General features: G+C 43.6%; 1 protein-coding gene across 2 annotated transcripts; it reads right to left on the bottom strand.

Moving 5' to 3' along the window:
* Positions 1-4,792: 4,792 nt before the first annotated feature.
* Positions 4,793-20,713, bottom strand: slc25a38b (solute carrier family 25 member 38b). 2 transcript variants are annotated; one of them, XM_037689983.1, is made up of 8 exons: positions 20,644-20,713; positions 20,428-20,523; positions 16,904-17,028; positions 16,475-16,559; positions 15,913-16,092; positions 10,322-10,490; positions 10,084-10,247; positions 4,793-5,127 (listed from the first exon to the last, which is right to left on the bottom strand). In XM_037689983.1, the coding sequence occupies exons 2-8, from the start codon at positions 20,437-20,439 to the stop codon at positions 5,005-5,007; spliced, it is 858 nt and encodes a 285-aa protein (XP_037545911.1). In that variant the 5' UTR covers positions 20,440-20,523; positions 20,644-20,713; the 3' UTR covers positions 4,793-5,004. The 2 variants fall into 2 exon arrangements, with proteins under 2 accessions (XP_037545911.1, XP_037545910.1); XM_037689982.1 differs by lacking the exons at positions 20,428-20,523; positions 20,644-20,713 and adding an exon at positions 17,932-17,973.
* Positions 20,714-25,336: the final 4,623 nt, after the last annotated feature.

Genomic DNA, 25,336 nt, shown 5'->3' with positions numbered 1-25,336 from the left:
TTTACAATAATTGGAAAAAAATACATGTCGCATGATTTTCACTGCCTTATGCATCGCAAAGAAAACCATACTCCTGAATTGGAAAAATAAAAATAATCTTAGCATTAATCAGTATAAAAATCTTCTGTTAGATCATATTAGTCTTGAAACAGCATCTGCCGACACATTGGATCAATCTCTGTGGGCTCCTTTGATCGGCTCCGTTACATAGTGAGGGTGGGTAGTCTGGGATCTGACATTGTGGGGCCTTGGGGTTGATGTGGAGGCGGGTGTATGGGTTTGGGGCCCCGGGGGGGTTGCCGGGGGCTGGGCTCTTGGGGGTACCTGGGCAGGGGGGCACTGCTTTCCCTCTGGGGAGGGCCTGGGTAGTTCTGGGGGATATCTGCTGGTGGCTGCATGCAGGCCCTCAGGTGGTCTGTGGCGGCGGTCGTGGGTCACCGATCTGGTAGCCTGGCTGTGCTGGTGTGGGTTCGGGGTGGGCGCGGGGGCTTGGGGTTCTGGGGGCTTGTCGCCCCCGGGCTTGGGCCTGTGGGGTTCGGGAATCTTGGGCTCTGGCGGGCGGGTTGCCGGGCTCTGGGCCGGCTTGCGCTCTGGTGCCCGGTTCTGGGCGGGGGCCTTCGGCTCGCTGGTGGGTTGTGGGTTCATGGGCTGGGGGGTTGGGTGTTTGGGGGCGTGACCAGTGGCCCCTAAGAGGGGGTAGTTTGACCCAGCCTAGGTGTCTAGTGTGCTATGTGTTTTGAGAGATGTCCGAATGAGGGGTGGGTGTAGTATTTCTTCTGGGGTGGGGATGGGGTGGATGTCCTTGGGGGCGGCCCGGGACTGTGCATGGCCGGCTGGCTGGCCCCTTTCCTGTGGTGGGGGCTCGCTCCCGGTGCTTCCTGGCACTGTCGGCGGTTGGGCGGGCGCTCTTGGCCGGGTCGTCCTGGTGGGGTTTGGCTCCATCTGGTAGCGGGCTGACTGCGGTTTGTGGGGGTCCTGGTGGCCCTCGGGTGTGTAGGCTGCTGGTACAGCTTCTGGCGACCCTCGGGGCTCTGTCCCTCTCTGGTCTGGAGCTCAGCGGGCCTGGTGGTCGGTCCAGAGAGGTGTCTTGGCCTCAATCCCTGGGTGGACCTTGGGGAGCTGGGGGGGGGGAGGGGGGGGGCTGTTGGGTCAGTGGGGGAGCTGACTTCCTGTGGGAGCATTTGCTCTCACAGTTATTTCTCCCCATCCCTCACCATGCACCTCCACCCTCTTCATTTCAATTCCATACATTTAGGGTTGTTTGGGCTCGGGTGTGCTGCAACAATTTTACATCTTTGTTGACCATAGCCACCTGGGACTCAATTTTATTGTACACCTTAGACATTCATTCATAACATCCTCATGACATTCATATATAGGAACTTGAGGTGGGCACATGGCTATGGGTGGTGGGATGACCTTACTCTCACCCCCTGTGCCTGTGCTCACTTACAACGGTTGCATTTAGACACTAGGGTTTGGATAGAGTTGGGGTGGAGGGGAAACTGGCACCATGCCAGCCTTTGCTCCTTCTTCTTTCCTTTTTAATGGCACTATACAACAACACACATCAACAGCACATCTAGGGGCGGGGGTGTATGTGTCAGGGTCTTATTTTTTATTTTTATTATTATTATTATTTATTTTTTTATTTTTTTTCCCCTTCCTACCCACCTAGTTCCCTGACTGCCATTCCGGGGGTGGGGTCCGGGAGAAGGGCAGGCCGTCGGGTGTTGACCAGGACTATGTGGGGGTTCAGGGTCTGGGGGTTGCCGTGGGCGGTGCTGGCGCTGTGCTCTCCCTGGGGTTGTTTGGACCCCCTGAGCTTGGCTCTTGGGTGCCATGGTTGGCCCGCTGGCCGGGGTGGCTGCCGGGGCCTGGCGGGAGGTCGGCTGGGGGTGCGTGCTTGGTTGTTGGCGGTGTGTGGGGGTGGTCGGTGGCGTGTCCTCTTCATGGTGGGGGGGTTTCCTGTCGGCGGGGCATGGCCTGGGCCGGGTCTGGGGTATTGGCTCTTCTCCGCTCAAGAATGAATGGGTTTACCTCCTGGGTTTGGGCATGGGCTGCCCCCTGTAGAGGGCGGGTACATGTCTTGGACCTGGGGGGTATAGAGTGTGTATCGGGAATAAGAATGAAATGTATCGTTATTGTATGTCTTTGAGTGAGTGAATGTGAGACTGAGGTTGGGATTGTGTGATTGTGTCTGTGTATGAATGGGTATTTGTTAGGCCGAGACTCGGACTGGCCCCTCTTTGATACAACTGGGGGTGCTTGGCATCGCGCCCCTATCGCGCAGCCCCCTGGTGGGGTGTGCCCTTACCTGCCGGCGCGCTTGGGGCCCTTGGTATCGGGGGCTGGGTGCTTGGGCGTGTGTCGGCTCGGCCTGGTGTCTGCCTGGTGGGGCTCGGGTCCTCTGGCCCTGTCAGGCCTTGGCCTGGGTGGTGTGAGTCCTCGGTGCCCGGGCCTCGGTGCCTGGACCTGGACCTACATCGGTGCAGCGGGTGCCGACGGAGGCCTATGAGTTTGTCGCTGTTGGCCCCGGGGGGTCACTGTATGTGGTTGCTGGTGGGGATCTTCCGGTTCTCCCCTGTGGTCCGTTCTGGGGGGTGGGTGAGTGGTTCGTCCTGTGTGGGTGGCTCTGGGGGCTCCGCGGTCAGGGTCCCTCCTGGGGTCTTGGGCTCTGGTCCCCCCTTTTTCGTCTGCCTCTGGTCTTGGGGGTCGGGTCTCTGCTGCTTCACAGTTACTAATAAATGTTCTATTAGAGAAGCCTTATACACTTATGCATGCTCACAACCACACACAAATAGAAGCAGGGATGCTTATGTAGGCTTTATATGTAGATATATAGATATGTATGTGAGTGTATATTCATGTGTATGTATGTATGTATGTATATAGGCGTAGGTATGGGTATATATATTTATGGAAACTTACTGCAAAGCCATGAATATTTTAAGTTCTTTATACATATGTATTTTGTTGCTGTGTTTTGTCATGTTCTTTGCAGGTGAACAGACAGTGGCCGGGTGTTTTGACGTGTGCTCTCTTTGTGTATATTTCTTATATTTTGGAGTCTTACTTTGTCTTTTCTTTCTTTCTATTCTATTTTAAAAAAAAACAAACAAACAAAAAAACCTACACTAGATAGTCACTATAATAAATATTTCATAATAATGGTGTGGAGAGGATGGCTGTAAGGGGAGAAGGGAGGCCATCAAGAAAAAAAAATAAAAAAATAAAATAAAATTTGACAATAATTACCAATTACTGTCAAAGTTCAAACAATATTATCGTTTAGCGCAATAATTTCTGAGACAATTAATCGCCCAGCAAAATTTGTTTTCGTGACAGGCCTTCCTTTTTCCCTTGAGGTGTCCGACAGCTACTGTGAATAGTGAGACATTTAATTTTAATTTAGCCAATAAATATCCAGGCTAGAACGAACGTTGTTCTTGTGTTTGCCACCTCGAGTAAACCATTTTCTTGGTTCTTGCGGGCCGTGTAACACGCTTTAAGGTTTGTTCAAGGAGCCATCTACAACATGTACCCACAGAACCTCACTTCAACATGGCTGAAATATTCCTTTAACATTGTTTTTTTTTTTTTTTTTCAAATCTGCAAAACGGCTGCAGAGACCCAGTGCACAGATACTTTGTAACAACTGAAGACACATTTCTGTACAATCTTTTTGAGTGGAACATTTTTAAAATACTGAAACATTTTGTAAATGAGTGAGAAACTGAAATATTGTGCGTAAAATGTTTTTAATATTTGCACAGGCTGTGACACGTTGCTCTCAAAGTGTCTTTGGCAGATTTTTGTAAACTCAAACGTTCTGTTCAGCATCAGCATTTCTCTCCAAATGAAAGCCCTTCTGATAAAAACCTGCACTTTTTTAATATTCAGTTTCATCTTCACATTCCTGGTGCCCAAAACGTTTGAACGTAGAGAAACTTTCACCCTGATGATCCCGTGTATTAAATTTAAATAAATATCACAACTGCATATTTGTCTTTATTCAACTTATCTCACTTCAAATGATTTCAGCTTTTGATTGATATGATTTACTGTCTGATGCAGTTTACGCTCCGTTTGTAATAAACAGGCAACGCTTGTCTTTCAACAGCCTAAAAAGCAAAATATCATTTTATTAATCTTCATCTTTTATTTTTAATAACTTATATTTACAAATATATTTGTTAAAATTATTACCAGGCATAAAAGCGTTCCTTCTTATATGTGACAGGCAAACATTCAAACATTTCTGAATTGTGATCAACTCATCTGAGATCTAATCATAAATCTATAAAAACCAACAGATCAGGAAAATAAATGACAAGTGCTGCAAAATCCTTTTCTACCAGAGTTGAGTGTATTTTAGCTACAGATGTAAACAGTTGTCCTTAAAAGCACATCTGGATTCTTTACGCTGTACTTAAAGTTTGCACAGGTGAATGTTAGGACTCAAAAGCTGCGTTTGTTACTGGAGTTGGCTCACAGGTTCTTCCAGCTTCACGTGTGATTGTCTGAACTTTTAAATAACATCAGCAGGTAAGAAACATTACTCCGTCGTGTACAAGTGTTATAAATATGGCAGAAGTCGGAGTGCTTCGTGGCCTCAGCTCATCTGTGCTTCATCAGCTCGCTGACTGTCCTTCATCACTATGACACCAGCTCAACAAGAACAAGACTCACCGCTCCTCGTTTTCCTGAGTGATCGACCCCCACGTGTTTGAGCAGAAACATTAAAAGGGATAAAGTCACTTCACAGCAGGGAGTCGCTACACGCCAAGGCAGGCACGAGTTGAAACATCACAATCACACACGTTCAACATTTAACACTTAAATTACGAACACTCTCTTGTTTAACACGGATCGGCCTCGTTCCTCTGCCCAGAGACTCGGCAGTGCTCCCTGTTCCTGCTGCTTCTTCCTCGTCTGTTCAGTGACGCTTCATCTTCATCCCCTCACGTTTTGTCTCTTTTTGTGGCTTCGCACCATTTTTCTTCACGATTTGAGGCCCATCCGAGCCATCAGCTGTTCATAGACAGTCCAAGCCATCGCAGCCATTAGAGTGCGCCGAAGGGACCTGGGCACCGCCCCGCGGAAAAACCCGGCCAGGCCGCGCTTCTGAGGGACGAGGCAGAGACAGAAGGTTACAGGTGCAGAGTATCACATGACTCACACTAAACGCTCCCATAGACTCGGGCAGACCTCAGTCTGTGCCGAAACTGTGCGCTCTGTCCGCAGAGGGTTCAGACTTCATAATTCAGCGTCCACCCTGAGCGGCTACAGCCAGCTCCACAGGCAAGGGGCGTTTACCTTCAGGACAAACTGAGTTTACTGATTGATCATTTGCTGATGGGCCTAATAGATTGATTGACAGGTCGCAAAAAAAAAAAAAACCAACAAAAACAAGAGCTGGCAGCTCCATCTGCAGCGGTGTTCTGTGTTTACAGGTCCTTCTCAAAAAAATTAGCATATTGTGATAAAGGTCATTATTTTCCATGATGTAATGATAAAAATGAAACTTTCATATATTTCAGATTCATTGCACACCAACTGAAATATTTCAGGTCTTTAATTGTTTTAATACTGATGATTATGGCATACAGCTCATGAAAACCCAAAATGCCTGTCCCAAAAAATTTGCATATCATGAAAAGGTTCTCTAAACAAGCTATTACCCTAACCATCTGAATCAACGACGTAACTCTAAACACCTGCAAAAGATTCCTGAGGCTTTTAAAAACTCCCAGCCTTGTTCATTACTCAAAACCGCAATCATGGGTAAGACTGCCGACCTGACTGCTGTCCAGAAGGCCATCATTGACACCCTCAAGCAAGAGGGTAAGACACAGAAAGAAATTGCTGAAGGAATAGGCTGTTCCCAGAGTGCTGTATCAAGGCACCTCAGTGGGAAGTCTGTGGGAAGGGAAAAGTGTGGCAGAAAACGCTGCACAACGAGGAGGTGACCGGACCCTGAGGAGGATTGTGGAGAAGGGCCGATTCCAGACCTTGGGGGACCTGCGGAAGCAGTGGACTGAGTCTGGAGTAGAAACATCCAGAGCCACCGTGCACAGGCGTGTGCAGGAAATGGGCTGCAGGTGCCGCATTCCCCATGTCAAGCTACTTTTGAACCATAAACAGCGGCAGAAGCGCCTGACATGGGACTGCTGCTGAGTGGTCCAAAGTTATGTTCTCTGATTACAGTAAATTTTGCATTTCCTTTGGAAATCAAGGTCCCAGAGTCTGGAGGAAGAGAAGAGACAGAATTCACATTGCTTGAGGTCCAGTGTCAAGTTTCCACAGGAATTTAATACATCGGTGTTGAAAACAAAACAGTCCGTCGCCGAGCAGTTTATTGTGGGACACAGCGTACGTGGTCGTAAAAATTGAGCTTTGCACGGACATGCCCTGCGGGCGTCCGCTTCGACTACACGTGGCCCTCCGTGGACTGACGTACGCGCGAGTCTGTGGGAGCCTAAAGACCTCACAGTTTTATACTCTGTAGAGCATGTTCAGGAAGTTTCCTGTAAGTTATGACGTTGTTCTTGTTAGGACTGAGGAACATTCCCATGAAAACCATTGAAATGGTTATCTCATTATTATAAGAAGGTTGTGCAAATTGTCAGAGAGAACAACAAAGTCCATGCTCAATAATCCAGGTATACAAGCCAACATTTTTCAGTCAGGTCATCTGGACAGTTTCTTTTTTGTGCTGAAACATTTCACCTTCGATCCGGAAGGCTTCATCAGTCAAGGAAACACACAACAAAACTGATTCCTCCCTCAACAGCTTACTCCAAAGTGGAACAAACCAGTTCTGCTTGTGATAAGATGGTCTCATACTTACTGATGAAGCCTTCTGGATAGAAGGCGAAACGTTTCAGCACAAAAAAAAATAAACTGTCCAGATGACCTGACTGAAAATTGTTGGATTGTATACCTGGATTATTGAGCATGGACTTTGTTGTTTTCAACCAGTTTGACACGACTGTCAACAAGGAAGAGGGCCGGCAACGGAGGAGGGGGCGTACCAAAGAGACCATCTTATCACAAGCAGAACTGGTTTGTTCCACTTTGGAGTAAGCTGTTGGGGGAAAAATCAGTTTTATTGTGTATTCCCTTGACTGATGAAGCCTTCTGGATTGAAGGCGAAACGTTTCAGCACAAAAAAAAAACAAAGAAACTGTCCAGATGACCTGACTGAAAAATGTTGTCAGAGAGAACATTTCACAAAGCAAAACATGGAACGTTCCATCACTACAAATCTTGGTGAGGTTCTCAGATTGGCTTTGTCGGGGAGTTCAGAGAAAAAACCACAGGGTGGTGCTCCATTCAAAGTGCATCAGTTAGCACCACTAAAACATAAAGCTGTAGTGAGACGGATCAACTACCCCGAAAAGACTGAATCTTTTTAGTCATTGTCTTTATAATGATAAAATTTGGGGCCATACTTCTGGATTTTGTTTTCTTCTTTCAGCTGCTCCCTTCATCAGGGGTCACCACAGCGAATTAAATCGCACAAAGACTTGGTGATTATTTTTACACCAGATGTCCGTCCTGACACAACCACAGACCACCGAGCTACCACAGCCCTGTGTGGAGCAGAGAGCTGATATGTAGGGCATCCAGGGGAGCAGATGAAGTGCCTTGCTCAAGGGCCCAGAGTGGGGCAAGTTAGGATGGAGGCAGGTGCGGCTGCTTCACCTTTTTCACCCTTATTTTGATGTTGTTGGTACCAGGAGTTGAACCGGCAACCTTCTGATCACAGGCCCACCTTCTCTAACCTTTGCACCACCACTCCCCTGGATGTCTTAATCTCAACAATTAATCTTCTCTCACTCATTTTTTTAAACTTCTGATATGAAATGGTGCTACAGCTAAACAACACGTGATAAAGAAAGCAAAGAACATCTACAGGAGCCCGGATGTCCAAACTGAGGACAGACACGTAGAAACATTTCTCAAAAGTGGTCATAGAGAGCCAAGAAACCTTGCTGGACGCCGCAGCACTGCCAGCGTGGTGGTTATAATTGTAAATATCAGAATGTTTGATGCATACTATATTATATCATATACAAATTTTAAATGCAAATATGGTGTATCTAGAAGAAGTATAAAATGAAAAAATGTTTCTGGCATGGTGCCAGTCTTTTATTACTTTTCTCCTGTTGCTGGGATAGCTCCCAGTCCAACAGCAGATTGACCTTCCAGTTATCCTGCTGCTGGAGTCGGATCCTGTTCTGGGCCCAACCACCCACCAAATGCAGCTCTGCATGTCCCCGACAGCCTCCACCCTAAAGTGCAAGGGCCCGACGTCCTGATCTGAGGCCGCCACAAGGTTTGACAATGAACTACATGTGAAGGTTTGGTGAGTGGCGCAGTGGATCAGTGACTTAGTCTGGGCTCAAACATTAGAGCTCAATCTCTGACGCGATGCAGCCCAAGTGTTTGCCTGAGGAGAATATTTACAGCTAACTTTATGTACTAAAGCTACGCTAAGTGCTTGGAGTTGTTGTCGATCTGGAGCAGCCCCTGTTCAGGCTCTGCTCGTCCACAAGATATTCTTCCCACCCTGGGATTCAAAGGAGTTTTTTATGTCTGAAAGGAAAATGTGCTGTGACTATTTCCTGTCCACACCCACCCTGCTCCCCCTAACCATCGCAGTCGACAGAGTGGCTTCATGAGTCTTTAGCAAGACAAAAGCTATTAGTACTAGCAGAGATAAACATTTAAAGGTATTTTCTACTGGAGTTTCTTGTTTTGTTTCTCATTTCTAGATACAGTAGTCCCTCGCTACTTTGCAGTTCGACTTCTATAGACTCACTATCGCTGTTTGTGGACGTACAGTCCATAATATTATACAACAACAAAACTGTACAGGACACATGATGGTCAACTGTAATATTACCCACGTGATTGGGACAGTACTGGATACAGTACTGTACAGTAAAAAGTTAAGGAAAAATTAAATACTTTGGACAGGCTCCACCATTTTGTAGTTTTCTCTCAAAGCCTACACTGTATTCCCGCTCATAAAAACCACATTTCCCAGAAGGCAGCAGGGACCTGCCCAGAAGCCCAGTTTCCTTCTGTTGAAAAGACCAGAGATAAAGTTTTGATCTGATCGGCACCCAGCGGCTGCAGAGAACTGAACCCACCGAACCGGACTAGAACCAGACTTCCAGACCCATCGATGACTCCTGAGAGCTGCTACCTGGCCCACAAGGACTTTGAAACGCCGAAAACTCCGGAGCTGTTTCTGTAGCCCATCAGGACTTTTTTTCATCCAGACTTTGTTTCAGTTTTATTACCTATGGTCCCACGCCAGCCAACCGATGCCCCCCACCCCCACAAATGCGCTTTGGCGCTCAAGAGCTACGATGAACCAGAACCGGGCCTCCAGACTCAGCGGTGAACCCGAAAGCAAGTAAGCAAAATTTAGTAGCTACTAGGGATGCACAATATTATTGGCATGGTATCGGCTGATATTGGCAATCAAGTTAAATATCGGACATAGGCCATTCCATCAAAAAAACTCACCAATAAAAACGGCGCCGTTTCAGCACGTTATGACATCACGCACACCGATGAGTTTAGATTTGTGAAAATTTACAAATTTGCACTGTTCGAGTGTTGTCGTTGTGTTAGAGAGTAAATGTCATGAATCAGTTTAACATTAAACATAATCTAAGTTGAAGTGTTGCATCATTTTCATCCCCCTTCATCTGCATTGGCAACAGGCCAAACTGACAAAGACCATGTAGAATAATTAGTATTTTAATTCCACAGCAGAGAAAGCTCTGTAGTCTCTGTAAGTAGGTCAAGGAAAAAAATATTGGTATTGGTTATCGGCCAAAATCCCTAGTAGCTACATACAAGTATGTTGTTAAAATTAGTAGGTTTGAGTTTAGAACATTGCAAGAGTGTGGGAGGGTCTCTAAAGCCTTCAAATACATACAAATACTAAAATGAATATAACGTCACTACTTGGCAGAATTTCACTTACTGCAGGCGGGTTTGAAACTGAACCCCCACAACAAATGAGACTACACCTTCAACACACACGTGTGCACACACCATGTAGATGTAGCGTACAGCGTCTCCTGTGCTCCAGCGGGACGGGCTGACTTGAATGTGAGTCTTCACCACATCTGCAGGCTGCGTGACCAGCGACGCCATGACGCCTGCAACAACTCCACAGCTGAAGTTGGCCAGCGGGGCGTAGGGCGCGGACGTCACCTCTGAGGAAACACAAGACGGGTCTCATCAGACAGAGTTCCAGAGTCTGGAGCTCCAGCTGGACATGTCGCAGCACCTTGTGGCAGCGCCCTCTTGGCCTGGCTGTAGAACATGACGTAGATGCCGGAGAAAGGAGCGTCTCGGAGGAGCGTGGCGGTGAGCCCTGAGAACAGAGCCCGGAGCCCCTCGGTTTCATACATGCTCCTCAGAGCACCGGGAACACTTGCATAGTTGTAGTAGCCGCTCTGGAACACAAAGCAAAGACAAAACGTTCAAACATTCAGATTTATGGCAGAGAAAAGAGGAAACATCGAGTTTGACTTTCCTCTTTGTTACAGATTTCTTGTTTTTGTTTTGCATTCAGCTCTGGAATAAAACCACGGTCGTACAGACACGTGAGGAAACACTTTTCACTAATTTAACATGTCAAACACGTCAAAACTGCTTTTCTTACAAGCCAGTTATTACACAATGACTTCTTGTCAGTTACTAAAAATATAAAAATAAGTACATTTGAATGCAGTTTAACCAACGTAAACATTTACTGGTGACAGGTCAGGCTATCAGTGTTGGGAATAAAACCATCCCATTAAGGGTTTATCCTTCAGGGTCAGTTAAGGCTCGTTACATTTGGTCAAACATTATCAGAGAATTAAAAACTTTTTACAGTTTTCTGTTGTATCAAACAGTTCAAAGGAGGAAGACTGGGTCTCTGCTGGTAATCTTGGGTTTATAATCTAATCCAACTTTATTTGTAAAGCACCCCACACCCCCCAGCAGACCAAAGTGCTGCAAAGAATCACAGTAAAACACAAGAACAACGTAACTTTAGAAAAAACAAATTAATTATTTTTTTTGTGTTTAGTGAAATAAAAGCTCAAAAAATTAACAAATACCAGGTTAAAGTATTTGTTGGTATTTATAAAACTTTACTTGTTTTACAGATGAAGCTTGTAAATGTTAATATTGTCTTTATTGTAAGGAACTAGGCCTGTCACGATAACAAATTTTGCTGGGCGATTAATTGCTTCAGAAATTTTTGCGATAAACGATAATATTGTTTGAAATTTGACAAAAGTAATTATTGTAAAAATTTAAGAAGAAATGTTTAATTTGTTTTGAATGTAGTACCTTTTTTTTACCACTGGATGGCAGTATAAGACTGAACAGAAGGATGGATAGTGAGGGAGTGAGCAGCGTGTCTAAGAAAAATGAGAGGGAGGCCTCTTGACGTGACATGGGCTGTCTCTCTTTGGTTCTCAAAATGGCGGACGCTCGGTGTGGTTTGAGCTCTTTAGCATTTTTCACACAAAGCTTTTAATAAAACATCAGTAAACAAGTTCTCAGCTTCTTTTTGCAGAGGAAAACAACTTTTTACACGAAGACACGGGTTTCAACCGTGAATTTTGGAGCTTCGCCAAGACAGAGGTTTTTTCTCGAGGTTGGCCTGTTAGCTTAGCTTGCAGCTTAGCTTCTCAGCTTAGCTGCTTCTAATGATCCAAAAACACAATTTTGGACGGTTAAAATGGATTTTAAAGAGAAAGGGAGGAGTCAGTGAAGAACATCGGAGTTGAGCTTTTTGTCATCCAGTCCATGGCAGAACGAGAGACAAAGAAATGATAAAGCTGATAAATGAAAATGAAGTAGATAATTTGCATTTATCATGCAATTAATTGATTTATCATTTATTGCGACAGGCCTATAAGGAACGCCAGCAAATAAAAGATTAAATACCCTGAAACAGCTGTCCATAGACGTCCCAGAAGCTTTTAATAAATTTGCTTTGAAAACTAACAAATGTTTCTGGGGTAGACAAACACGTTTGACCACATTAAGAAAAAGAAACTTGAAGTTCTTAATGTGCACCTCCTCTGCCTGGCAGGACAAACTTTAAAGATGTGTGATCTGTTAAGTGTTTGGAGAATGAGTTGGGTACAACTCCCAGCTACTACCACATCAAATCCAACAGTTCATTCAGGTCCTCTGGAGTGTTTCCACGAATAAACCGTCCAGAGGACCTGACTGAACTTTGATGGATATTTTACCTGGATTATTGAGTAGGGATGCACCGATCCACTTTTTTTTACTTCCGATCCGATCCCGATACCTAAATCTGAATATCGTCCGATACCGATCCAGTTCCAATATCATGATCATCATTGATTTTATATGAGGCTGTAATAATCATCTCTCAAGTACAATTTGTACAAATATATGCATGCATGTCCAAAAAGGCAACTTGAGGTAAGTTTTATTAATGTTGGATAAGTTTTAAAGTTAGAATTAAATTCTGTTACCACAAAACATGTTTCTTTTTATTCCTAGATTCAAAGTGGATATTAAAGTGATTAATTTAAGTGATTGTTTAAAGTTATTATTATTTTTTTTTAAATAAGGGGCAGATATAAGAATTTTTTTCTTCTTTCTGCACTCTTTTCATTCAATGTTTTCTTTTTGATGATTTGTTTTGTATATTTTGTTTCATTTAAATGAATGAATAAATGAATTAAATTAAATTAAATGTTAAATGGGGGCAGCACGGTGGCGCAACTGGTAGAGCTGCTGCCTCTCAGTGAGCAGGTCCTTGGTTCAAACCCCGGTCCAGGGGCCTTTCTGGGTGGAGTTTGCATGTTCTCTCCGTGCATGCGTGGGTTTTCTCCGGGTACTCCGGTTTCCTCCCACAGACCAAAAACATGCATGTTAGGCTGATTGGTAACTCTAAATTGTCCCTAGGTGTGAGTGAGAGAGTGAATGGTTGTTTGTCTCGTTTGTCTCTATGTGGCCCTGTGATGGACTTGCGACCTGTCCAGGGTGTACCCCGCCCCTCGCACAGTGATTGCTGGACATGGGCACCAGCGACCCCCGTGACCCAAAATGGAATAAGCGGGTAAAGATAATGGATGGATGGATGGATGGATGTTAAATGGCTTCAAACATCTGCTAAGTTCATGGCATAAACCAACAGACATGTTCCTGTTTTTAGTATTTTACATCACTTTATAATGTAGCTGTTTTTGTTTTTAATATATATAATTTTCAAATCATGTTTTTTATGATTGTAGTGAACTAAGCCTCAGGTCAAATCTGGCCTTCCTGGGACAAGAACTGTATTTCATTGATTTGAGTGCAGAAACACAAGATTAAGTTCATCCAGAGACTTTCTAAGTGTCCTGCACTGATTAATTGAAAGAACACTCTCTTTTTTATTATCATTACTATTTTACAAATGTTTGATAATCAAAGTGTGTTTAGTTCAAACCATTTTTAAATGTTGAAGTGAACTACTCATTTTAATTCAACTGTGAAACAGTAGTAGTGATTTTTAATCCTCATTCAAAGTGGAAATCAAATTGGAATGTGTTACGGAGTAATTCATGCTTTTTCTGATCTTCTGTCTGAAATGAGCAAATTGTGAAGTTGGTCAAAGGTCGAAAACAAGTTGTTGGAACGAACTGTCATGTTTTTAAATCCTCTCAGACGTAATATAGAGAAGCTGGCACCTGTTTTCCCCCAACTCGTCCAAACATTTCTCTCGTCTGTCTCTAAAACATTTTCAATCTGTTCCAAAACATTTTCTGTTTTTCTGACTTCTAGTGACCTCTTACGTCACAAAAACACACCCCTGTCTGGTCGATTTGACCAATCAGGAACTTCCCAAATGAACCGGAAATAGAACTCTTTAAATGTCGGTACTTCCTAGTTCAAACCAGCTTCAGTCGAGAGCAGTCGAGTTCAGTTCGGAGAGCAAGCCGAACTGAGAAGTGCTGGAGAGAACAGGAGTTCAGACATGATCCGGAGCTCTTCCGAGTCTTGTGGGAATTATGCAATCTTCCACATCTGAGTGGAACTCTGACGGACACAACTCATGTGAGTCCACTCGTGAGGTGAACTGTTGTTGATGAAGTACCGCCACCACTCCGGACGGTTCTCTGCCATCCTACGGAGACGCTGGACCGGTAGCGTTAACTGGAACTCCGTATCCGCTGATTCATCTTCAGAGAGGTAATGAGTCGAGTTTACTACCGAGCGTACCGAGGAAAGCTGGGTTCGAATGGAGGGTGCCGTTCTGTTCAACACTTTCCCTCACACACCATCTCCCTCCCTCTAAACTTCATTTCCATCTTTAAAACTCTTCTATCCTGCTAGCAAATCATTCCAGATATTTTCAGAAATGTCTGTTGTGAAGCAACGGAAAACCATCGCCGTATGGCTTTCTAATTGTACAGCTTGCTAACTAAGCCATGTTGTTATTTTTCAATTTGCCAAATTAATGTAAATGTTTGATGTTAAAATTTGATTCTGTAAATAAATGACCACATTCATTTGATGGGTCAAAGAAAATTAACGTCTCACGTTACATTTAATTAAATTCAATGCACGATATTATTCAGTCCAGAAAAATGAATGAATCCATTTAATTTATGAATATATCACAGAATATGTTCATCTACATGATTGTCTACTGTTGTACTGATAAATATCTCCTGGAGGGTAAACTATATCTTGGCTGCAAGTATCAAGCTGAGAAATCCTACGTTTTCTACAACTGATAATGGTTGATCATTAATTATGATGAAGTTTAGCAACTTCTCTGTAAACATTTGAGCTCCGTGGTTTCAGCGATGTCTTCTTCTTGTTCAATCCGAAGCAGGCAGCCTGATTTGGGGCTGTCTGTCTGTCCCTCCTCAGAGACGGGGAGACCGAGCGGGGCAGATTGGACGCAGCTGGCCGGGGTCAAGTTGCCTCTTTTGGGTTGAGCAAAGAGCAGCGCCCCGCTGAAGCCACGGAGCTCGAACGTCCATCGTAAAAGTAACTTTACCGTGGTTTAATGTGGCGCTATGGCTCTGCAGACATTGCACATTGCGGTCTTGTTTTGTGGTGTTTAGTGTAAAATACTTCCACACAGCGGACATGTTTAGATGAAAAGTTTGGTAGCTGTTAGCCACAGTGCTGCTAACTCAGTCCTCACGTTGTAGCTGGCTGCAAACTATGAACTGGATTTCCTGAACGTGAGGCGGGTCTTATTACTCTGAATTCATGAGACACGCCTCCATTCAGGAAATCCATTCCATAGTTTGAAGCCAACGTGCATCGTGGATCGGAAATATCAGCAGGTGGATCGGAAAAATACGATACGTAAATTATGCTGGTATCGGAGGCCGATACCGATACTGGATCGGATCGGCCCCATCCCTATTATTGAGCATGAACTTTGATGCCACATCAAATGTATCTCAGTATCTCTACAACTGACTGAGTGGCAGCCATTCTATTAGTTGACGAAGGTCACTTAGCTTTGACAGCCATCTTGGATGGCTGACCTCAGTTTCTAAGTTGTAGATGTTCAGCCAATGATTACTTTGAAAGTTTCAGTTAAATCTGTCCAGTGACTCTAGAGATATTTCGCTAACACACAGACAGGGGAAACTGCCTTTCATGGCAGGATAGTAATTATAATACAAATGTTGTATTTTCCAGTGACTGGGATTGGGCTGAAAAACAGTGAATGTCCACACACCCAGGATATAACTGTGTGAAAGCCAGGATGCGTTTTCCCAGCAGGTTAGAAAAGTGTGGGTGAACAACAAAAAACACTAAAGTCACGGAACAGATGATGTGGAGTGATGGGTTCACGTCTGTGACAGAGATCAGTGAGACGTGGTGCACCTCAAAGCGAGTCTTGATGACTGTGAAAGGCAGCATGCAGACTCCAGCCACGGCTCGGGCTCCGGCTCCGAGCAGAACCGCCTCGCCAGCATTCGGAGCTCGGTCCAGAAGGAAGTGCTGCTTCAGGGAGTAGAAGGTGCTGAAGTAGATGCCGACCCCAGGGATGCAGCGAACAAACGACTGACGACAGAAAAGACAGGACTTTAACATTTCTATGATCATTTCAGATGCAGTCCTTTTGTTTAAATTAAATTAAGATGCAAGACATGTTCATAATGTCAAGATTGTTTTTCTGCCGTTTAGTCAGAAATCAATTTCCCACAGCTGATTTGAATAAAACAGGCCTGACCACAAGCTTTGCATGATATTCTCAAGCAGTTATGTTTAGCTTGTCGCAGAGTAAACTGTGTTTTCATATCTTTGCTAGTTTAGCTGCTCGAAAAAGGCAGTTAAGTAAAAACTAGCCCTGTGCAACTGCGACTGACGTCAGAGCTTGTTTTCATAAAACTACATACAAACATGCAACAAATGGCTTGATAGAAAAATGGTGTCGGGTACACACAGGCGAGACTCCCCTCCACAGACTGAAGAACTTCTCCGTCCTGATGACGTTGATGAAAACGGTGAACATTCCCACCTTCGGTGCACTGCAGGATCAGAGACAAACGCTCAAACATCAGCATTCAAAGGCTGATGGAGCACTTGTAACAACAAACCATCACAGGGAAATACATCACATAAAATGTAATGCTGTTCCATCCATCCATCCATCCATCCATCCACCCATCCATCCATCCATCCATCATAGTTTACCCACTTCTCCCTTCTCGGATCATAAATTCACGGCTGGACAAGAAGAGTTCCAGCTGTGTGACTGCAGTCGTGCAGCTGTATGGTATGATGGTGTGGTGCTGATGTGGCTGTTCTATGTGGGTCACAGAGGCGTGCATGTGTCCATGTTCACACGCATGAAACATGATTAGACACACACCCTGGTTTGGCGTTATTCTGCAGGGTCTGCAGCCGGGTCTTGACCAGATCCAAAGGCTGGAAGAGCAGCGTGGAGCAGGTGCCGCTGAGGGAGCCGCACATGAAGGCTTTGAGAGCTGGATGAGCCTGAGGACCACGACACGGATACACGGAGGAGGAGACGGGAACAAAGAGTGACACACAAAACAGCAGAAAGGAACAGAGGGATGAATAAATTGTAGAGTGATATAAATGACATGAAACGGTAACGAGACCCCGTCAGAACAACTCAATATTAAACATGTGCCGTTTAAAACCTTCACCAGCTGAAGATCAGCAAAATCCACGTTACATAAAGATGACACATAAAATCTGAACACAAAGAAAGAACACCTTAAGACAAAGAATTACATCTTATACATCCTGATGCATGCTTATTATTATTATTTAATCAATTACACATAAAATAATCCTGAACAGGAATTCATTTCAGCATGTTCCTGTGACATTCTGTGTAAATAACAAAGCCTGTGGCACCGAGCAGAGGGCAGCTTCCTCACAGATGATGGAGATATGTGGAGACAGCACGTGCACACACACACACACACGCACACACACACACACACACACACACACACACATAGGTCATCACGTTCATCTCATCTAACAAACCACAGTCCTCAGTTTTTAAATGTTCTTCAGAAAACAACACAACAGATTTTGGGACTTCAACATGGACGCCCCCCTCCAGACCCAACACTACAACACACCCACACTCACACACACACACACACACACACACACACACTCACACACACAGACATGGATACACACACGTGTTAAATTCAGCTGCATGTGAAGATAAACTGTTGCTCCGAAACAGAAAATGTTCTGCAGCAGCAACATGAAGTGATTAAAAGATAAATCAGTGAATTGAAAAAAAGAAAACTTCTCATGAAGGAAACACACGTTGCGTTCACACTCACACACAATCACACACACACACTCAGACACACACTCAGACACATACACTCACACACACACTCCTACCTTCCCCAGGCCTCGGCTCTGAGAGTCCTGGTTTTCCTGCATCTCGTCTCGCTGCTACAACCAGGACGACAGGAAACGAACCTGCATGTCTCACAAACCTTCCTTCTTCCTCTCCCCCCGACCCACAACGGCTTTCTCCCTTCTTCTCGTCATCCCGCCCCACGTTTCAGTCAAAGCAGAAGCTTAATCCAGCCCGCCGTTTTTCTAAAGGCTCCAGTCTTTATCTTTCAGAGACACTCTCACATGTGCACTTGGCTCTGCACCCCCCCCCCCACCCCCCCGCAACACTCACTGCTAAATTACATCTTTATCAAACGCATGAGTCATGAGGTGGAGAGCAGAAATTTAAAATGTGGGTCACCAGAAGAACAAGGCACAAGTGAATCCTACACAGGCGCTGGATCGAACACGTTTTTATTCTCATTTCAACCTTCAGGAAATATTTCAATCCATTTTTTAAACAGGATTAAGATTATTTTCTGTAAATTATAATAAATACGAACATTTGTACAGTGAACGTTTCATCATTAGAGTTTAGTGCCGGTACATGAAGCCAGTTAATCGTGGCAACATGGCTCACACCCAAAGATGAACCATCAGATCACAGCCACAGTACTGAGGGTGTTGCTCCGGCCTGCCACAGTGAACAAAGTGCCTCCATTTACTGATCAATATCTATATTCCAACTCTCACCAAGAGGTGGATCATGACAGAATAAGCAAGATCCCAGATTGACATGGATGAAAGCAGCTTCCTCTGAAGCCGTAGTGGAGCTGCTGCTCAGCTGAGTTGGTTTGGATCAGGGGGGCTCCTGGGCACCTCCCACTGGGAGCAGACCAGAACTTGCTCGACATCCTCCAGGAGGAGCTGGAAAGTGTGAGTGAGCAAGAGATAACCAGGTGTCTCTTCTGTACCTCTGACCATGGATGAGTGGTGGGCTCGCTGCTGCCAGGACAGTTGGTGCTTCCTCTGCATCAACAAACGTGTCATTACAGACTCTCTGTTTCTCTGAGAACCTCTTGATGTACGGATGGTTCCATTTTGGGGTTAACTGTTCTTTGAAGTTTGTGAGAAATCTATAAAAACCAGAAGCAGCATCAAAACTAAAACTGAACCCATTAAACTGCTTTGAATGGGATGATACTGGCCCAGTTTGTGCTTACACTGTGTTCCATGTTGTTATGCAAATGACATTTTTCTCTGGTGTTCCTAAACAGTTGCTGCAAATGACAGTCAGCAAAAATGTCAAGTCATCAACCGTTAGAGTAACATTCAGATGTGACTGAGAAAGCCTCCCAATGATTACAGTATTTTTAATGCACTGTTCCAAATTAACATGCTCAACAGAGTTTCTAAACATTTTATAAGTTGAAAAACTGAAAATGGTAATTTGTTGAATTTGGGACTCGTTGGATTGATGCATCCATTGAATGGGAGTTTTTGGAGTTTCTGCTTGAACTTCTTTGCAGGATGACAGAATAACCTCCCAGAGATGCTGTTTGGATGCAAACTGCCTCCCACCCTCGTAGATTTTCTGTTTCACGATGCTCCAGAGGTTCTCAGTTTGGTTGAGGCCAGGGGATGATGGGCCCACAGCATGACATTCTCTCCTTTTACGCCCATAGCAGCCAGTGATGCAGACGGATTCCTTGCAGCATGAGATGGTGCATGGTCATGCATGAATATGATTGTGTTATAAACAGTGTGGTTCTTTGTGTACCATGGAAGAAAGTGGTCCAACAGAAACTCCAGGTCATTTTCACAACTACAGGGTCCGACCACCCCATGATCCCATCACATGACTCTGCCACCTCTTTGCTGACATCGCAGCCTTGTTGGGACATGGTGGCCCATCTGGACCATCCATGGCACTCATCAGTGAACAGGACTGTTCATGTATTTGTGGGCCCACTGCAGTCGATCCTGCTTGTGAGCATTTAGGGGTGGTCAAATAGAAGGTTTGTGCACAAGTACAAGTCTGGAGGATCCTGCACCTTGACGTTCGTGGGACTCGAGCAGCTTCAAACATCTGTTGGCTGCTTTGTAATTAGCAGCCACTTTTTAAATTCGATGTATTTGTCTGGCAGAGACCTTTCTTGCTGTGCCTTTATCTGCACGAAGCCATGTGTGCTCTGAATCAGCCACAGATCTCTTATCAGGACAAAGACGAGAAAAGAGCACAAACGAGACAAATGGGATGAGCCTTGTTTTGTTGGGAAGTTGAAAATTATCTCACTGTTTGTTTCCTCCACAACTGAAAATACAGAGAAGCTCAAAACAAATGTCTTCATTTGTTGCTTACATTAGCTTGGACCTGCCATGTATTTAATTCACTGAACATGAAATAAACAATGTTTTGTTGTCATTTTACAACATAAACTACTGTATTCAGTGACTGATAACATTAATATTCAGGCCACGCGTGTAAGAAACTATTTTAAATCATTTCATAAGTGTTTTTGAACAGAATAAGGTTTTCTGTCAGGTTGGACTCACCGCCAGCTCCATGTTCGGAGTGGATGCTGATCCGGACGAGTCCAGTTTCTACCTTCACGCTTCCGGTTCGATCTGGTTAAATTCAGCACCGGTGGCCTGATGAACAGAGACAGACATGTCGGTTCGGTGGTCACAGTGATATGAACACGACTTGGTCAGGGTCACCAAGCTTTCAGGGATCGTCCTGCTAGCAAGCTAACGCTGCACGTTTCTTACCTGAGTCAGGGACCGATGAAAGTCACTGTCACTGAGAAAACCATATTTTATCTTTACGGTGACCCCCTGCGAGCGTTTCCATGGAAACCAACGTCCATATTACTTCTCAACTCGCCGGCCGGTGCGACAGCCAAATTTCTGGCAAGGCTAGTATGGATAACCGTTGTGTTAGCTTCGCTCGGTTTCTATAAATAATCAATTAAGCGCCCAATAATAATAATAGTAAAAAAGACTCCGCAAGTCGTGGCGGAAATTGCGCCTCCCGGACAGCTTCTACCCAGAAGTCACTCCTCCAGCTGTAGCTGTTAGCATCCGGCTAACAACCTTGTCCTCAGCTAACAGGAAGCAGCGCTACTACAGAACTGATCTTTTTAGAACTGATCAGTCGTAAATCAGAATCGGTGAACAGTATCTACGCGTATTTCTAGGCTCATAAGTGATCGGAGCCGTATTATAGTTGAACGTGAGCACATCGCGGCGAGCGTCAGCCGGTGCTGTATGGTTATGGCCACCAGATGTCGCTGTTGACCAGCAGTAACTACTAATGCGCATGCTCAGTGTCGGCGTGTGGTCTATGGATGTTTTTTTTTTTTGTTTGTTTTTTGTCATTAAACAGTACAAATACAACTTCAAACAAAGAAGAAAGAAAAATAAAGGCTAAAAAGGAGATAAATTAAACAAAAATTAATAAAATCAGACAATCGTGTTCCTTCAGTACTCACCAGTATAGAGTTCGGGGTTTTCCATGAGATTAAGGTCCTCTTCCATATTGAATTGATCCACAGCAGTCTTCTTTGTTCTCATGTGTTTCAGTGATGAAAAGAAGAGGCACAGTTCTCTGTGAACGGCAACAACATTTGGTCTAGCTTTAAGAAATCTATTCTTGTGAATAAAAACTTTCCTAGAATGATAATAGTGTTAATCATCAGCTCATGTACAGAGTTTTTTTTGTGTGTGATAAAATCATACAAGGCATTTTCAATTCTGGAATTTGTATATATTTAGACAACCAGTGATGTAAATCATCCCAAAAGGCATTAGTATATATGCAATCATAAAAAATGTGATCAGTGGTCTCAGCGAGTTCGTTACAAAATGAACAATTGGTTCATTCAAATCCAATGCGCGTGGAAAATCAGCAGAGTGGTATATTTTGTTAATAATTTTGAAATGAATATTTTGCATTAGGTGCGACAGGGAATTTATAAAATGTTGATCTTAATTGTTCAGCATCTTTTCTGGAGAAGGAATTTAGAATTGTGTTTCGGGAAGAGGAACAGGGATACAGCTCGTTGTTAAATATGAAACAAACAGTTGTTTCGTTTGGAGTCCAAAGATTTAGATTATTCACTAAAAGCGGGGGAAGATTCGTGTTTGGAACATTTGTATATAAATTAGATGTCATGATTATTATAGTGTGAGGTATTGCATTAGTCACTTTCTTATATTGCTTTTATCATTCAAGTTAAATTTGGAACTAAAATTTTCAAATGTTATAATCTTCCCTGTCGAATCGAACAAGTGTAAAATAACCGTATGCCTTTACCTAACCAGTTTTGTAGAAATATAGATTTAAGGTTATGTGATATATATCTGCAGTTCCAGAGTGGGGCGTTGTGTTTTAAATCATTTTCCAGTTCAGTAAAACCTGTTGATGAAATGATGAGAGTTTATGGGGGAGCTTTTTTGGGTCATAGTCATGTTTGAGGAGAAATTCAATGCCACCTCATTTCTTGAAGATTTCATTACGAATATAAAACCAGAGTTTTGTTGATTTTAAGATCAACCAATTTATTTTAATTGTGCCATCAATACATTCAAAATCTAAGACCTCCATCTTTGTATTCCTGTGTCATAGAGCCTTTTTTAATATAATGTGTTTTCCTTTTCCAAATGTAGTTGAAATTTGCTTGATTTATAGCTTTAATTGCAGTTTTAGGAATTGACCATGAGTATGCAGGGTAGATGAAATGAGAAATACATTCCATTTCTGTAAGAAAAGTGCGGCCTATGATTGAAATGTGTCTCTGAGACCAAGAGTTCAGATATGTTTGGCTTCTTTCCAGATGGTTCCAGATGTTGAGTTTAGTTAAAGGGTCCATGTCTTAGTTATGTGTATGCCTAAGTATTTTATAGTGGTTTTAACAGGAATATTGTGAATGCTTGACTGAGCAGAATTATGAATAGGTAGTAATTCACATTTGTTGAGGTTTAGTTTTAGTCCAGATGTTTAGAGAAAAATTCTACTGTCTCAAGGATTATAGGGAGTTGGTCGGAGTTTTTCATAAATATTGCTACATCATCAGCTAATTGGCTAATTGTTAATTGTTGTCCCAACACTGTTAGTTTTTCAAAATTCAACTGTTTGATGAGGATAGACATCAATTCAGCTGCTACAATAAATAATAGGGGTGAAATTGGACATCCTTGTTTAGCACCTTTGCCAATGAAGAATCTAGGAGATGTACCTTGTTGTAATAGGACTGAGCTGACAGTCAGAGTCAGAGATTCTTTATTGTCATTCGCACCTCATGTGGTACATGTGGTGGAGCGAAATTATGTACACAGGGTCCCAGTTACATCCAACAATAAAATGTTAAAGAAAAACGGTGATAAGATCTAAGATATGAACTAAGAAAAACATCAACTAAATATACACTAAGCACTCATAACATAAAACATTGAACATCAGCACAAACATGAACATGAGCGGACGTGCACGCATGAACACATCAACATTGAAACAGATCAGCAGCAACATGAAACAGATCAGCAGCAACATGATGTGGTTTTTCACAGTGATTATTCTGGTTAGAGATTCATGAGTCTAACAGCCTCAGGATAGAAGCTGTTCCTCAGTCTAGTGGTTCTACACTTAATGCTCCTCAACCTCCTTCCAGAGGGGAGCGGGGCAAAAAGAGTGAGTGCTGGGTGAGTGAGGTCCTTCATGATGCAGGTGGCCCTCTTCCTGCATCTGGAGGTGTAAATGTCTGTGATGGTGGGGAGGCTGACTCACTATGCCCAACATCTGTGCAGCCTTCACCACTCTCTGCAAAGCTTTTCTTTCTGCAGCTGTGCAGCCTCCATGCCACACGTTGATGCTGGAGCACAAGATGCTCTCCACTGCACACCTGTAGAAGGAGGTGAGGACTGAGCTTCCCAGACCAGCTCGTCTCAGCCGCCTGAGGAAGTAGAGTCTCTGATGAGCGTTCTTGATCAGGCTGGTGGTGTTGTTGCTCCAGCTGAGGTTGTCATTCATTTGTACACCCAAGTACTTGTAGCTGGAGACGACCACTTCCACCGCATAGTATAGTGTGTAGTTATAGTGTCCTTATAAATTCATTTAATTATATTTAAGCATTGTTTCCCGAATCCAAAAAATTTCTAAGGTTCCAAAGGTAAATTTGTGTTCGATCATGCCAAAAGCTTTAAAAAAGTCCAAGAATAGAATAAATCCGTCATCTTCTATTAGATGATTATAGTCCAGTAAATCCAATATTCATTCAACCTTTATTTAAACAGATAAATCACATTGAGCCTTGAAGACTCATTTACAAGTGAGACCTGTTTGGACAGACAAAAACTGATTAACTGGACACATGTAGGAGTTGGAGGCAAAAACAATTCCTATCAGACTTTTTTTTTTCCTACCTGAGGAAGAAACCCTCTAATATTAAAAAAACACCTCGCACAAACAAGCACATAGTGACATAGACTTTCAGCGAGGGGGGGGGCGGGGGTCAGCATGTTCATGGATGCTCTCCAAGTCACTGTAAGAGTTCTAAGGATGGAAAATCAGTCAATGTCCTCCGGTGAGATCCATAAACATTCTCAAGGTCGAAGAATGGCCAAGAATAACATCTATAAGAATCCAAGAGTCCTGAAATGATGACGCAAAGTTTATTCAGCTGGTTCCATCTGGTTATCAGTTGGAAATTCCTCAGGGAGGGGTATAAGTCTAATGTTGTTGTGAATCGAGCGTCCTTTGATGAATCCAGATTGTGTGTTTGAAATAATGTCCATAATACAACATTTTAATCTATTTGCGAACATATGGGCAAGTATTTTGTAATCATTGTTTAATAGAGTTATGGGACGGAGGTTGTCAATTATTTTTGGGTCCTTGTTAGGTTTGGGAATTAGGGTTATGACAAGCAGAACTGGTTTGTTCCAATTTGGAGTAAGCTGTTGGAGGAAGAATCAGTTTTGTTGTGTGTTTCCTTGACTGATGAAGCCTTCTGGATTGAAGGCGAAACATTTCAGCACAAAAAAAAAAAAACTGTCCAGATGACCTGACTGAAAAATGTTGGAATGTATACCTGAATTATTGAGCATGGACTTTGTTGTTTTGACTCCTTGTTTCATTGTAGTAGGTAAGATAAAGATTGTGGATATTTTTTTTAGCATATTAAATATTAAGTCTTTTCAGGGAGTCCAAAAGAGTTTATAAAAGTTACTCGTTAGACCATCTGGGCCTGGAGATTTATCTAAGGCTAAACAATTCAAGGCTTTTTCTACTTCTTCCATTCGGATTTCTGCATCACATGTATTTTTAAAACTCTCGCCCACAGTAATGATCTGTTCTCTGACAGATTCAAAGAGAGCTTCAGCATCTGTATGAGAGTAAGAAGAGGAGAGCTTCAGCATCTGTATGAGAGTAAGAAGAGGAGAGCTTCAGCATCTGTATGAGAGT

Source organism: Nematolebias whitei, chromosome 16, assembly GCF_014905685.2.
Source record: "Nematolebias whitei isolate Nwh7 chromosome 16, NemWhi1, whole genome shotgun sequence".
NCBI lineage: Eukaryota > Metazoa > Chordata > Actinopteri > Cyprinodontiformes > Rivulidae > Nematolebias > Nematolebias whitei.
The sequence above is the reverse complement of the archived record's forward strand: the minus strand, read 5'-3'. Positions and strand labels throughout refer to the sequence as shown.

Coding starts and splice junctions, on each gene's coding strand:
- slc25a38b (XM_037689982.1), bottom strand. CDS start 17,973: ATGCAGGAAAACCAGGACTCTCAGAGCCGAGGCCTGGGGAAG. Junction 16,560..16,903: donor CAGAATAACGCCAAACCAGG/GTGTGTGTCTAA, acceptor CTGATCCTGCAG/TGCACCGAAGGTGGGAATGT. Junction 10,248..10,321: donor CAAGAGGGCGCTGCCACAAG/GTGCTGCGACAT, acceptor GTGTTTCCTCAG/AGGTGACGTCCGCGCCCTAC.